This window comes from Astyanax mexicanus, chromosome 3 (genome assembly GCF_023375975.1).
Source record: "Astyanax mexicanus isolate ESR-SI-001 chromosome 3, AstMex3_surface, whole genome shotgun sequence".
Taxonomy (NCBI): domain Eukaryota; kingdom Metazoa; phylum Chordata; class Actinopteri; order Characiformes; family Acestrorhamphidae; genus Astyanax; species Astyanax mexicanus.
Window position 1 is genome coordinate 64333369 of NC_064410.1, and position 14676 is coordinate 64348044.

General features: G+C 36.2%; 4 protein-coding genes across 4 annotated transcripts; 2 read left to right on the forward strand and 2 right to left on the reverse strand.

The window, feature by feature from the left end:
• Nucleotides 1–486: 486 nt before the first annotated feature.
• On the reverse strand, nt 487–1717 carry LOC103026581 (hemoglobin subunit beta). The gene is made up of 3 exons (XM_007238195.4): nt 1563–1717; nt 1247–1469; nt 487–701 (listed from the first exon to the last, which is right to left on the reverse strand). Exons 1-3 carry the CDS (start codon nt 1652–1654, stop codon nt 570–572), a joined length of 447 nt encoding a protein of 148 aa, XP_007238257.2. The 5' UTR covers nt 1655–1717; the 3' UTR covers nt 487–569.
• Nucleotides 1718–3475: 1758 nt separating this feature from the next.
• LOC103025029 (hemoglobin subunit alpha-like) lies at nt 3476–4551 on the forward strand. Its single transcript, XM_007238190.4, has 3 exons — nt 3476–3622; nt 3940–4147; nt 4333–4551. Exons 1-3 carry the CDS (start codon nt 3528–3530, stop codon nt 4459–4461), a joined length of 432 nt encoding a protein of 143 aa, XP_007238252.3. The 5' UTR covers nt 3476–3527; the 3' UTR covers nt 4462–4551.
• Nucleotides 4552–10869: 6318 nt separating this feature from the next.
• On the reverse strand, nt 10870–11698 carry LOC103026871 (hemoglobin subunit beta-1). The gene is made up of 3 exons (XM_007238196.4): nt 11540–11698; nt 11224–11446; nt 10870–11111 (listed from the first exon to the last, which is right to left on the reverse strand). The coding sequence occupies exons 1-3, from the start codon at nt 11629–11631 to the stop codon at nt 10980–10982; spliced, it is 447 nt and encodes a 148-aa protein (XP_007238258.3). The 5' UTR covers nt 11632–11698; the 3' UTR covers nt 10870–10979.
• A 1605-nt stretch (nt 11699–13303) lies between these two features.
• LOC103027153 (hemoglobin subunit alpha) lies at nt 13304–14256 on the forward strand. The gene is made up of 3 exons (XM_007238197.4): nt 13304–13461; nt 13676–13883; nt 14039–14256. The coding sequence occupies exons 1-3, from the start codon at nt 13367–13369 to the stop codon at nt 14165–14167; spliced, it is 432 nt and encodes a 143-aa protein (XP_007238259.3). The 5' UTR covers nt 13304–13366; the 3' UTR covers nt 14168–14256.
• Nucleotides 14257–14676: the final 420 nt, after the last annotated feature.

Sequence of the window (14676 nt, forward strand, 5' to 3'; positions counted from 1 at the left end):
CAGTATTATAAGCCATACTGTGACAAATAGGAACACAGAAAAAAGTTAACTTGCTCTTACAGCCTACAATACTGAGAACAGGTAATCATTTTAATATTGCATGCCTAGGATAAGGTAGCTTTGAGCAACAGACAACACAAAGATGGAAGTAGGGGAGAGGCCACACCCATTATGCAAATATATGGTGCCAGGAGCCTATAGGAAAGCTGTATGAATCAGCACTGTAGAAAGAGCATTGACCTATGCAGTATACTAAAAATTGGTTAATCACATTTTTTCATTGGCTCAACAAACATTTTGTTTGTTTTCAGGTTAAAGTTTTCTGAAGTAATTTTATTGAGCCGGTAAGTTCACTCAACTTGATAATATTAGTTATTCTGACTAAAACACAGAATCACTTTGGCTTATTTCCTGTTGAAACCAACTTTAAATATTTTACCATGTCCATATAGAATTATGGTGAAACAAATAACAGAACTAGTAATGTGCTTTTAATATGTTTTATTCATCACTTTGGTCAACAGCTTTAAGCATTAAGTTAATGTTAAACTGTAGTCCATTTTTATTGTCTAGTGGTACTGTCTGCCCAGAGCAGATGCAACAACAGCCAAGAACTTCTGCCAGGCTTCCTGAACATCAGGGGTGAAGACGGATGGTCCGAACTTCATGGCCACACAAACGGTGATGCAGTCTCCGAGAAGCTGGAGAAAACAACCGGAGCAAAAGTATTAGAATTAGCATTAGCATTTGAACACTTGAGGTAATAGTCTTTCAGGCTTTGGGTTGTGATTATTAACCCTTTCAGACCTGAATTATGTTCCCGTGCAGAAAACATATAAGAATGCTGTTTTAAGACACTATCCTATCCTCATATAAAATCTATATACAAATAAAATGCAACTAACAAAAAGTTTATTCCTAAACGTAAAAGAAAAAAAGTGTTCTGAATCAAACAGAATTAGATACAATTAGCTTGTATTAATTTGCCTCATTTCCTAAGTTCTGTAGTGCTGACCTCCCCTAATGACCGAGTTGCAGATTTTTTTTTTGTCCAGTGCAGTGGGCGGAGCTAAGCTATCCTTTCATTGGGTGGTTTATGATCTATTCTGTTGGACAACAATTAGTTCAATTTGTGTACTGTGCAGCAACAAAACATTTAAAAAAAGAAACTAAGTGATGTCCATTGTAATCGACGCAGGGTCTGGGAGGGTTCAACAAATAAAAAAATAAAAAAAAAGTAACTTACTCTGAAGTTGTCGGGATCCACGTGGATTTTCTCAGAGTGCATCACACTCAGCTGGGCGTAGGCAGCCTTGATGTTGTCCATGTTCTTGATGGCTCTCTCCAGTCCACCCATGACCACTTTGCCATGATGAGCCACCTTGGGGTTTCCCTGGATGGCAGCGGCGCTGGACAGGTTACCAAAGGAAGCGAAGTGCCTCTGGGTCCATGGAGCGATGACCAGAAGTCTGCAACGAAAAAGAACCGAGTTATCTCAAAGAAAAAACATTAAGGAACCCAAAAGAAGTTGTTCAGAAAGTCTCGAAAGCATAACTACTAACCTGGATAGAGCCTGAGGTCCGATTTCATCGACACTGATCTTTCCCCACAGGCCAGAGATGGCACTGCGCTCGGCATCTGTCCACTCAACCATAGTGACGGTTTAGAGTTTTCTCGGGAAGTTGCTTGAAGATGTGCAATGTAAATCCCCTGCGCAGTACAGAACCCTGCCTCAATTTATCCATCTTCAGCGTCCCCACCCTTCAGAGAGTGCATGATTTGATTGGACAATGCCTCTTTGCACGTAGCACCATACGTAACTGGACCTCTCTAAATGGAGCAAAGCCAAAGTATGTTGATATGTTGGCATTTTTTTAGGAAGATAAAAATATATATAACGCCCTTACGAAAGATTAACCTCAAATCAACCTAATAAATCAAATGACCTTACACAACTTAACGTACCTATAACGTAACAACCTTATACGACCCTAACTTTAAATGTATACGGAAAAAAGGTGTACAGATTATTATTTTTTTTATGCACATCTAAATGTAGTTAGCCTTAATGTGGTTACGTTAATATTCAGATTAATATTTGTAATTCAGCTGCACACCCATAGTATAATAAATAGTATAAAATGTTTTAACTTCTACTTTAGTCTACTTTAGGTACAGCTGCATATAACCTATAGTGTAAAGTATTAACCCGAAAATAAGTTATTTTGGAATTAAATTGTACAGGTTTCCCCAACACTAAACCCACAAATAGGAAATTGGTGTAAAAACTGTAGATAAAATGTTTATATAGCATTTTCTCAGAATCAGAATATTTCTTCGCCACGTACAAAAGTTACAATGATTTTTTTCTCGATGCAGGTATCAACATTTAAATAGAATGCATTAATAGATGGATAAAAAAAAGTCTAAACTATTTATAAGCACATGATAGACTAAAAAACATGAATCAGAGTACACATGCAAAGGTCCAATAAGTTATTTGCGAAGTAGATGTTACAAGCAAGCAACAATACAAAATACAAAATTACCAAGTGTATAATATATGTTGAAGTAACTCTTTAGAAGACAGTACATTATACATTAGTTTATACAGATAAATGATATAGAGTAATATACTATAAAATGGTATAATAAAGTGCAGTTGCAGCAAATACAAGCAGTTGAAAAGTGTAAAATGTTTAATTAAATGTATTTAAGAGAGTAAACGAAGCTTCTATACTGGCAACGAGTGCTGTTTTCATTTTAAAAAGTTTAATTCTCTTTCCAACAAACATGTACGTTCAAAGCACTGTTTTTATGCCATACAAAAGACATATCCATACGTTTACCAAAACCTGTGTGTTTTTAAAGTGAGTGATGCCACTCTGGAAACACAGACGGAGAACATATTATAGTTATTTAGTTTTCTGTGAATAACATTTTTGTTTATTGAGTAGATGAGCAGTGGAGTAGGTCAGTAGAAACAGTAAATGATAATGCAAACCAAACATAGTCAATATACATATTATTATAGCAACAGGAAAATATAGAAGTATTTATGTTGGACCAAGATTTATTACAGGGACCAAAAAAAATAGACAATTATAATTTACCTAAAGACCACTAAAATGCTGTAGATACTTAAATATTATCAAGATGTAAAGCAACCCGCAATATAGATTCATCCTATAATGAATCATCGTTACTTTCTATATTGTTTTATTCTTTATTGTTCACGCGGTGTCTATACATAGTGAATTTGCAAGTTTTAAACTGACAATTAATGTAATTGTAATACGTGATTGTGAAAAAAATAATTTCGTTATCTGAATATTACCAGCATAAACCTGGCACGAGTTTGATTAAACTGGGTGCGGTTTTGCGGTAATGTGCGTCAGAGGTGTTGTCTGGAGGATATGCCGACGGGTGGGACCTCTTCTGGGGTTAATATAAATGAGGACAAAATTTCATTGACAAGAAGTCTTTTTCTTCATCCTGAATACATCCTGAGTTGAGAAGACGCAGAGATGAGTCTCACTGCAAAGGACGTGGCCGTGGTCAAAGCCCTTTGGGGCAAGATCGGCGCTAAGGCCGACGACATCGGTGCTGAAGCTTTGGGCAGGTAAATTCTCTAAATTGTCATTGTTTTTAGTTGTTTTGTTGTTTTATAGTGTTTTTTATTTTAGTAAATGCAGAACTAATTCTAATATACCTTATAATGTGCATAAGACAGTGAATAAATGTGAAATACATATTTTTAATATGCAACTAATAAGTAAATATTTACATTATTACACGTATTATTAAATAGATCGAATATATTTTTAAAGGCATTGTCTTCTCCAGAATTTTTTTTTTTATAAATGACTCTAATATAATTTTTTTAGATTAATATTTGTACTTGTAAGATGTTGACATTGTCTATGTTGTCTCCATCAGAATGCTGACCGTGTACCCCCAGACCAAGACCTACTTCGCCCACTGGGCTGACCTGAGCCCTGGATCTGCTCCAGTGAAGAAGCATGGAAAGACCATCATGGGAGCTGTTTCTGCCGCAGTTGCCAGCATTGACGACCTTCCTGGTGCTCTGTCTCAGCTCAGCGAACTGCACGCTTACAAGCTGCGTGTTGACCCTTCCAACTTCAAGGTGTGTCTATAAACATTTAATTAATAGAATAAATATTAATGTTTTTTTTGTATGTATATATTCTTCGTCGTTGTATTATTATTGTTTTATATGTATATATTATTATAATGCGAAGTATGTGTATAGCAATCAATGGTGATTAAAATCAATTTAAAATGAATGTAATGTTTTCTCTTTATTCTCAGATCCTGGCACACAACATCATCGTGGTCGTGGGCATGTTGTTCCCTGGAGAATTCACTCCCGAAGTCCATGTGTCCCTAGACAAGTTCCTCCAGAACGTGGCCTGGTGTCTGGCTGAGAGATACCGCTAAACCATCAATGAAGAAGAGATGTCTGACTGACACAGTTGTTCTGTGACAGAAACATGTCTTAATAAAAATAAGTCAATGAATGAAAACCAATATGTTTCAGTTGTGTTTTAGTTGAAGTGAAAACTATTGAAAAAATAGCAGGTAAACGGTTGTTTTTGTTTTGTTCAGAATGAAAAACACACCGTGCACCATTCAGTTGGGCAGTTATGGCTCATAATTACATGCATATCTTTATGGATGAGTTATTGATGCACTGTTACATTCTAGAAAGCTCTTAACATTCAGCACATGGGTAAACCCCTTCAGAACCAGGACATGTTCATCACTCAACAAACAGTTTTTGAACAGCGCAGATATAGAGTAAATCTAAAATACACACACCATTTCATTGAGGTTTTAATTGGTAAATGTCAGTTATCACAAAGACCATCACAAGTTAATTATAACATACATGTATTTAAGATAGATAAGGGAGACATACATTTCATAGCTGTCAGCAGAATTTCTAACCAATAAAAATTAAGCTTTGCCTCATCACTAACAACATTCAGTAACAACTGTTGTAGTGGTTTTTACCGAGTAGACGCAATTGGGTACATGTTTTTGTGATGTTTTGGGGCAAAGCAAGGCTAATTTTGCTTTATTTTATACACCTTAAAGGAGAACTCCGGTGTAAGATGGACTTTTGATGTGTTAAAAATAAGATAAAAAGTACTTACCAAATTTTTGCAGTTTGTCCAAACACCCTTCAGACTGGGTGACATGAGGCATAATTTGCCCTGATAAATTGCTTTTTACACCGTTATCCAGCTAAAGGTAGCTCCAAACCTCTTTGCTAGAATGTGTGCTATTCATCAAAGGTAATAACTGTTTATCATGTTTTACTACAACAAAAGTCCATTTTACACCAGAGTTCTCCTTTAACGAGTTTTGGCACTTACCAAGGACGGGAATGACAGCATGAACAGTATATAGTGCAGGGAAGAGCAACTGCTGCATCAGTTATGGTAATATTGAGTGATCGGCAGCTGCTTAGAGAAGCTCATGGTGGCTGGTTGGTGGGGTGAGGTCTGTAGAAAAAGCGTTTTTATAAAGCATTAAAATTTGCATCACCTGGCATTTCCGTAGAATGATAACTTAAGTTATGTTAATTAACTTATGAGATATTGATAAAAGTCATCTGAGCTGCCAAAGGTTCCTTGTCTTTTTTGCAGTTTAAGATTTACAGGTCAGCTGTTCATGTAGCCTGCCATCAGCTGCCGGAGCCCTGAAAGATCACAAGGCATGGCATTTGAAAACCCCTACTGGTACTTAGGATGAATTGAGGGACGTTGAATGTTAGGTGATTGTAAGTTAAGTTTAGCCGTACAGAAATCTGTGGAGCGGTGTGTTGAACGAGCTTTTGTTCTTGCCTTTCTCTTGCTTGTTTGCTGCACTGTCGTCTAATAGAGAAAGACAAAAATAAGGTTGGATGTAAATGATGTGATTGGAAATGGTTGGACTACTGACAGCTGTTTATTATGTCAGAGATGTAATACGTCCAGTTTGTTGAATGTATTTAAAAGGCTGTGTAAAGTACAGTGCACACCTGATATGTTGGGTTTTTGTATATTTGTTTTAAAGCCTGGAAGGTTATTTTTGGTTGTGTTCCTCTAGAAGTAAAACCTAAAGTTTCTTCTATTAAAAAAAGATAGAAAGCACGTTTGGCCCTGCTCTCTCTGTGTGGGTAGATGGCGCTCTTTCCCCTATGTGCTTTCCTCCGAGTGAGTCTGACTTCACATTTATCGGAGGAGGCCTGTGCTAGACTTCACCCTCCTGGTTTTGGGGCATCACTAGTGATAGGGGAAGTCCTAACGAGTGGGTTGGTCTTATAAATTGGGGAGAATATGGAATAAAATTGAGAAAAAATGGAAATAAAAAAATCTTCAAATGGACTGCTCTAAAAACTGCTACTGCTACTGCTACCAATTGCTACCAATTGAGCTTGAAACAGTTAAACGATCGTCTCAGTCTTATTCAGTATTTTGTCTGTCTCTTGGCCTCTCTCTCTTTCTCTTTCTGCCTCCCTACCTCTAGATGGAGCTGTGCTGTACTGTGTAGATCAGTTGTGAAGTACTGTGTGTATTTCACTATTTGTTTTTGACTATTATAAATATGAACATTATTAGTAACTTTTGCCAGAAGGGGGTAAGTATTGGGTTATTTGGGCAGTTGTTTTACCCACCCGAGATATGGCTCTTTTGCTTGTTTGTGTGTTACTTTGTTCTGTGTGATTTGTATATATTTGTATTTTTTTAAATAGTTCTAATCTGGAATACAGCTTGGTGTGTTTTTTTCTTAGGGTCTCATTTTTATACTCCTCTCGCCATTCACAGTCTTTTAAAACCCATGTTTGGGCAAAAAACACATCAGTTTTACACACAAACATACTCAAGCACACGTAACCGTTACATAGGAACCTATTTCTGGGCCATTTAAAACTAGTTTACTAGATATATACATTTGCAAGAAAAAGTATGTGAACCCTTTGGGATTATACTTGGATTTCTACATAAATTGGTCATTACATGTGTTCTGGTCTTTATCTAAGTGACAACAATAGACAAACACAGTCTGCTTAAACTAAAACCACATAATAAATATATGTTTGCATGTTTTTATTTAACATTCACAGTGTAGGGAGGAAAAGGTATGTTTGGGGAGGATAGATAGATAGATAGATAGATAGATGGATGGATGGATGGATGGATGGATGGATGGATGGATGGATAGATAGATAGATAATATCTACTAAACAGTAAATTTGCCCATGTTAAATAAGCACGTTTTAAATTAGCACTGTGTTTAAATGAAAACAATCCGACTATAATTTGAAAGCTAAACCTGTTACTTTAAAACTGAGAAATTGACTGTTTCGGTATTGTGGTGGGGATTTTCTTCACCAATTTGACTACTTGTTGGTAGTGCTTCATGGCCTTCGATTTTTTGGTAGTACCGAGTGTGTTCCACTCCTACAGTTAACATGCTTTCTCTTATAGCTTTGTTTTCTTTTTAAAACATAATACCTGCCTATTTGCATTATATTTTCGTTAAAACACGATACCAGTTATACGGTAATTACAAATCCGTTGAAGTGATTTAAAGACACAAAATTACTCATGCACGTGAATGCATGCGACCTCAAAGGGAATGGGTTCCTATACACAGCAAAAACAGGAGAGTTGAAATTTCAGAGTTAAACAGCTGAGAGTTGATTTTCACTCTCAAAGTGTAATTTTAACTCTTTCAGTGTAAAATGGTGTTCAGTGTTGGAGTTATTTGACAGAGTTGAATATTTCAGTGTTAATCCCACTTAGCCCAATAAATTCTGGCCAACTCCACAGAGATTTAATTAAACTCCTCCCAGTTAAACACGTTATTTGCATAATGGGTGTGTTCCTTTAGATCCTAACTTACCATCAGTGTGAAATCTTGCCCACCAGGGCTACCTTCGATTGGGTATTGTTATATTTTGTTTAATGGTTGTTTGTCTAGCTAATATTTTGTAGGCTATAATAGCAAGTTACCATCCTTTGTACAGTACATTGTGATAAAGTGTTGGTAATGCACTAAGAAATACAATGGAAAATTACACGCTAAGCTGCCCTGAATAATAATTAAATAAGAAAAAGTCATATAAATTGACTAATCTTCTTCTCATTTATAATTTTGTTTAACTCTTTCCAGTGTTAGTGTAACAATTTAGGAAGTTAAAGAAATACAAATGTGAGTTAAAAATGAACTCTTGCAAAGTGTTAAATGTTTAACTATTTTGAAAGTGTTGATTTAACTCCCTGAAAAAGAGTTAAAATCAACTGTGGGAGTTACTTTAACACTTGCCTTTTTGCTGTGTACATACTCCAAACTGTGTAAAATTAACACTTTAGGTGTTGCTATAACACTAATAAACAACACTAGCATAAGTAAATAGTAGAGTGGGACCATATATGCTCCAAAGGAGTGTTAAGTTAAAGTTTGATCCAGCACTGCTAATTTCACTTTGTAGAATTGGCTGGTTGCTTTGGCGCTCGTCACTTAAAAAACAAGCATCGTTTATTTTAGGAAAGCCTGATACAGATTAGATTTAGCAGTTTTTACATTTTCTCATTCTGATTCGGCTTGTGTGGTGAAAAAGAGCTTTACCGCGTGGCGCTGTTTGGCCACCTCAAAGTAAAACTTGCTTCACATTTGTAAAAAATTGGAAAAATCTCAACGTTTTACCGACTTTATTTGAGTCGATACTGCTCTTTGCGCGGTGCTACTGAAGTTCATTTTGGGTCAAAAATGTTACTCAAAATAAAATTTGGAAATATTTTATTTCAGAATCAAAAGGAACACAGTATATGAATATATTTTGTAGATTTGGTTTCTTTATTTGCCTTTGCAGTTATTTGGCAAATTATTTTTCAACCAAAGTCTTTTGCTTTTTGAATCTTTGGTTTGCTTCAATTTTAGAAAAAGACGTTCACCTTGAACCTTTATTGGCCGCCTGATTTTAAACTGACAGGTCCTTTGAAAGAGTTGGCCACGCCCACTACGCCACCTCTCACGCGTGTTCCATTTCGAAACTTCGCATTACCAAGATGGCTCTGTCTAGGCTTGCGTGCTAGCTTCATCCCGCAGACCTAAGCTTATAAAACGTATAATCAACTGAATTGAGTAAAACACTTATTTAGGGAATGTATATATAGACTTACAATAATTCAGTAATTATAAGGTTTCTTAATGCAGACATTCAGTTTAAAAACTGCTAAACCAGATCTTTCTGAAAATGCGTAAAAGCTGGCGCGATGGGCATGGCTAGGTCGCAGAAAAAAATTCAACATCTAAAATCAGGTGGCCAATAGCGATTTAAGGTTAACTCCTTCTTCTAAGTCCCCACCGCCACCTCCTGGTTGTCGAACAGGCTCTAGCCTGCCAATTCAGTGATACTTCTTAAAGTACTAAACACATCTTAGTAGTCTGTCCTGCACTTTTAACCACCATAAATAACTTTTACATGGTTACAAGTATGAAAGAACTGTTCATATATTCCACCAGCTGGAAATCCTTCATATGAAGAAACTGTTCAAGTCACGAATATTGTCGATGCCATAAAATAGCCAGTATGTTGCTGATATGTCACAAAACTCAATCAAACAAACAAATTTTCTAAGACCCATCCATCCGTGAGAATTGTACCAAAGCTTAGAAGCAAATAATAAAGTAGAAGCAAACAAGAGATTCTAGAAACAAAAGAACTAAAAAACCCCACAAAACAATAAACCAAAGACTGGCAAAATCCAAACGATAATATTTGCCAAATAACGTAATTATCTTTAGAATACGCTTTCTATATTGAATTTGCAACACATACAGTATCAGTCTTAAATCTGGACATACAGCTACTCATTTAATGTGGGCAAGCCATCAAGAAACATATATACAAATATTTACTTAAAAGAGTACAAAGCTTGTCGCTGGGGCTGTACCTTATAGTGAAGTATAGGTACAGAGGTATAGTGAGTTTTTTTGTACCCATGTTTTTGTGGCCGTAAATATTATAAAGATTATAAACAATATCATCAACTGAGTGTGTGTCAACAACTTGATGATCCAGAATTGTCTGGCTTTCAAAAAATGGATAATTAAAAAACATATTGTTTATTAGTAAAGTGACACAGAATACTGAATGTACCTTTTCGCTGGTTAAATGATACACATGTGTACTTTCTTCTGTGGGGAAAGACTTTGTACTTCAGAGAGAACTTCTGATCCTTGAAGGACCAATATTTTAGCTTTAGAGGTTGAATTATGAAAAGTGTATCATTTAGCGCAATACAGTACTTTGTTTTTTAGTGTGTAGTAAACAACAAGTGTTAAGCAAATCAGAATGTTTTTCATATTTTAGATTTTTCTAAGTAGCACATTTATCTTAAAGGAGTTCTTAGAGATGCTAAACAAAAGTTGCTGCTTTGCCTTCACGCTGTGAAGTTCCAGCTCATCGCAATTAAATCACCATATTACTTCGGTTTAGTTTAGGGAATTGTGCATGACAAACACTGTCAAAGGTTTTGGTTGGTTCTGTACTTCTCTACTCGTTATTTTCCGTTATGATTATTATTTATAATTTTAATGTATAACATTTGCCAAAGAAATAACTCCATACAAGCCGGTCTCCAAAGACAACAACAGGATGCGCAGTAAGGTTAGCCAAGTATTTTTTATACAGTTAAAATGAAAGACGATTTTGGTCCAGCACATTTCTACTATAATTTAATGGAACTTTGTCAGATTGTTGTTCTGTAAATTAATTTTTCACTCTCAAAAGCAGCGCGCTTACTGGCTTAAGAGTAAGTATTTTGGATAAACGGAAATGAATGACACAACTTGTGCATTTAAGATGTTTTATTTATTTGTCAGGACAATCTCTTTGGTCAACAGTTTTAGACATTATTAAGTTAACCTAAAACTGCTTTCCATTTTTATTGACGATGACACTAGTGGTACTGTTTGCTCAGAGCAGACGCAACGACAGCCAAGAACTTCTGCCAGGCTTCCTGCATATCAGGGGTGAAGACGGAGGGTCCGAACTTCATGGCCACGCAAACGGTGATGCAGTCTCCGAGAAGCTGGAGAAAACAAACATTTGCAAATAAAAAAATCAGCACTTTGAAAACATGAGAAAATAGTCGTTTAGGCTTCAGATTATGATCTGTGCACATAAAACCAATTATAACTTACTCTGAAGTTGTCGGGATCCACGTGAATTTTCTCAGAGTGCATCACACTCAGACTAGCATAGGCAGCCTTGACATTGTCCAAGTTCTTGATTGCTCTCTCCAGTCCACCCATAACCACCTTGCCATGTTGAGCCACTTTGGGGTTTCCCTGGATGGCAGCGGGGCTGGACAGGTTACCAAAGGAAGCGAAGTGCCTCTGGGTCCATGGAGCGACGACCAGAAGTCTGAAACGAAGAAGAACCAAGTTATCTCAAGGAAAGACAATTTAGAAACCTTGAAGGAACTGTCCAGAAAGTCTCGAAAGCATGCTCACTAACCTGGAAAGAGCCTGAGGTCCGATTTCATCGACACTGATCTTTCCCCACAGGCCAGTGATGGCGCTCCGCTCGGCATCTGTCCACACAACCATAGTGACGGTTTAGAGTTTCTTCGGACGTTGCTTGAAGATATGCGGTATAAATCCCCTGCGCAGTACAGAACCCGGGCTCAATTTATCCATCTTAAGCGTCCCCACCCTCCAGAGAGGGCACGATTTGATTGGCCAATGTCTTTTTGCTTGTAACGCCTACGTGACAGGACTGAAGCCAAAATATTATCGTAATTTGGCAAGGGAGATTAATTTAGCTATCAAGATTTAAAAAATATGATTACGCAACATAACATAACACAACCTTAACTTTAAAAACATGCACAAACGTAATTGGCAAATGTTCGTTTCTAATGTGGTTACAATTATGTGTAATTAATGAGCTTTACACACAATGGATTTAATTACTATAAGGTACACATTCTCTAGCCACGGTTGATTTACTAAAATATAATTTCATATAACAAAAAGTAAATTCAAAGTGTTGTGTTTTTGAAAATAAAAACAGAGATCATATTATTTGAAATATAAATTAGTCTATTCTATTAGCTTCCAACTGATTCATGCGTTTAATCTTAATTCATTTTCATAGGCATGCATAACGCATGCATTTACCAAACATTTTGCTTTTATAGTGTATGGCGGTAAACTGGTACACTTGAAACAGATCAGAGAAAATAAAAAGGTAGTTTTACTGTTAATACGGCAAATTTACAGGATAAACAAAGGATTGAAATAGCGTTGCTTTCCAAAGATTCAGCTAAAAAAGCGATGGTTCACTAAAGTACACAAAATAAAATTATAAATGGTGAAAGAATGAGATAAACACTAAATGTACAATACGACAAAGTCACAGATGTTGATATACGTAAGACAAGAGACACAAGGCAATAGTGAAATATATAAAAGAGATAGAGAGTGTATGATGGGGGATTAAAGAGCTATTGACCGTACCAGTACAAACAGAAACCGTATGGACATTAGTGCAAATAAAGGGGTATAAAAGCTTAAGTCTGGTAAAAGTAAAATAGTGCATAAAGTTATTTAAAGGTCAGAGTTGTTGGGAGATTAAAGTGGGTATGACAGTGCAAGTATAAGCAATAGTGCAGGTATAGGGTGTGTCAGTGCATATCAGTTTTTGAAATGAATAAAACTGGCTTTAAATAAGCCAATAAGATAAATATGATTAAATGAAAGCCACACGCCAATAAAGACTTACCCTTGAATAAAAAATGACATTTGGTTTTTCAAATTGTTTTTCACACTGTGTAAATGTGTATGTGTACACAGACTGTATCTGTATTTTCTTCACGAGGTGTGTATACACTGTATGTACACGCTTTTTTGTTTGTGTAAAAAGTTATCTTTATTTAGATTTTATACGCTAATATGTATTAATATGAATGTTCAAATGTTTTGTCAAATGTTTTCTTTTATTTATATAGCACATAAAATTGTTGCAGTTCTTTAGTAATTAACTAGACAGATACGACTCGTAGGGTTTTAAAGCAATATTTCAATTCTGATTTACGCCAGCGTGGAATACGTGATTGAAAAAAAATAATTTCGTTATCAGAATTATACCAGCGCAAACCAGGCAAGAGTTTGATTAAACTGGGTGGAGCACTGCGGCAACGTGCGTCAGAGGTGTGGTTTTTTGGAGATGCTGATGGGTGGGTCTACTTCTCGGTTTAATATAAATGTGGACAGAATTTCCAAGTTGACAAGGAGCCTTTTTCTTCATCCTGAATACATCCTGAGTTGAGAAGACGTAGAGATGAGTCTTACAGTCGATGACATGGCCGCGGTCAAAGCCCTTTGGGGCAAGATCGGCGCCAAGGCCGATGAAATCGGTGCTGAAGCCTTGGGCAGGTAATAATTCCACTACTTTTTAAGTTTTTTGTTGGTAGCTGATAAATACATGGCTTGGATTAATTTTAGAAAATTGGTAATTAGTTTGAGAGCATCTACTTAAAGGCAATGCATTCTTTAAAAAAATCTATAAATGACCCTATGAATACTTTGTAGCATGATATAGCAAATATTTGTGGCAACATGCTGACATGATTCATGTTGCCTCCATCAGAATGCTGACCGTGTACCCCCAGACCAAGACCTACTTCGCCCACTGGGCTGACCTGAGCCCTGGATCTGCTCCAGTGAAGAAGCATGGAAAGACCATCATGGGAGCTGTTACTGCCGCAGTTGCCAGCATTGAAGACCTTCCTGGTGCTATGTCTCAGCTCAGCGAACTGCACGCTTACAAGCTGCGTGTGGACCCTTCCAACTTCAAGGTACTATTATTATTATTATTATTATTATTATTATTATTATTATTATTATTATTATTACTATTATTATTATTATTATTATAATTTATAATAAATATTTGTATAGCTATAAATGGTGAGTAAAATTAATTAATTGTCTGTTTTCTATTTAATCTCAGATCCTGGCACACAACATCATCGTGGTCGTGGGCATGTTGTTCCCTGGAGAATTCACTCCCGAAGTCCATGTGTCCCTAGATAAGTTCCTCCAGAACGTGGCCTGGTGTCTGGCTGAGAGATACCGCTAAACCACCAATGAGGAAAAGATGTCTGACTGACACAGTTGTTCTGTGACAGAAACATGTCTGAATAAAATAAGTTAATGAATGAAAACCAATATGTATCCGTTTTATTTTTTTTTCAATGGTGAAAATGAGTAAACCTGAAATTCTGAGATGCTGATGTCTGATTCAAACTACCTTCTTTTTTGTATAGAGTGACACAACCTTAGATTTTTCACATGATCTAAAGGACAATGTGATCTTATTTCAGTTGGTTACTTTATGGCTCATAGCCATATATATCTCTATATACATATTATGTATTAACGCACTGTGACATTTTACAAAGAACAAACAAATTTAATGCTGTAAAAGGTCTGCCTTAAAAAGCATTGAAGAAGAGCAATTATTTACGGTCAGTGTAACGTTTGTTAATTACATTTTCTGTCCATTTGAGGCCAAATGAAAAATAGAAAAATGGATGTAAAACTATTTTTTTAATGTATAGTGCATTGTACAGGAAATATGTTTTCATC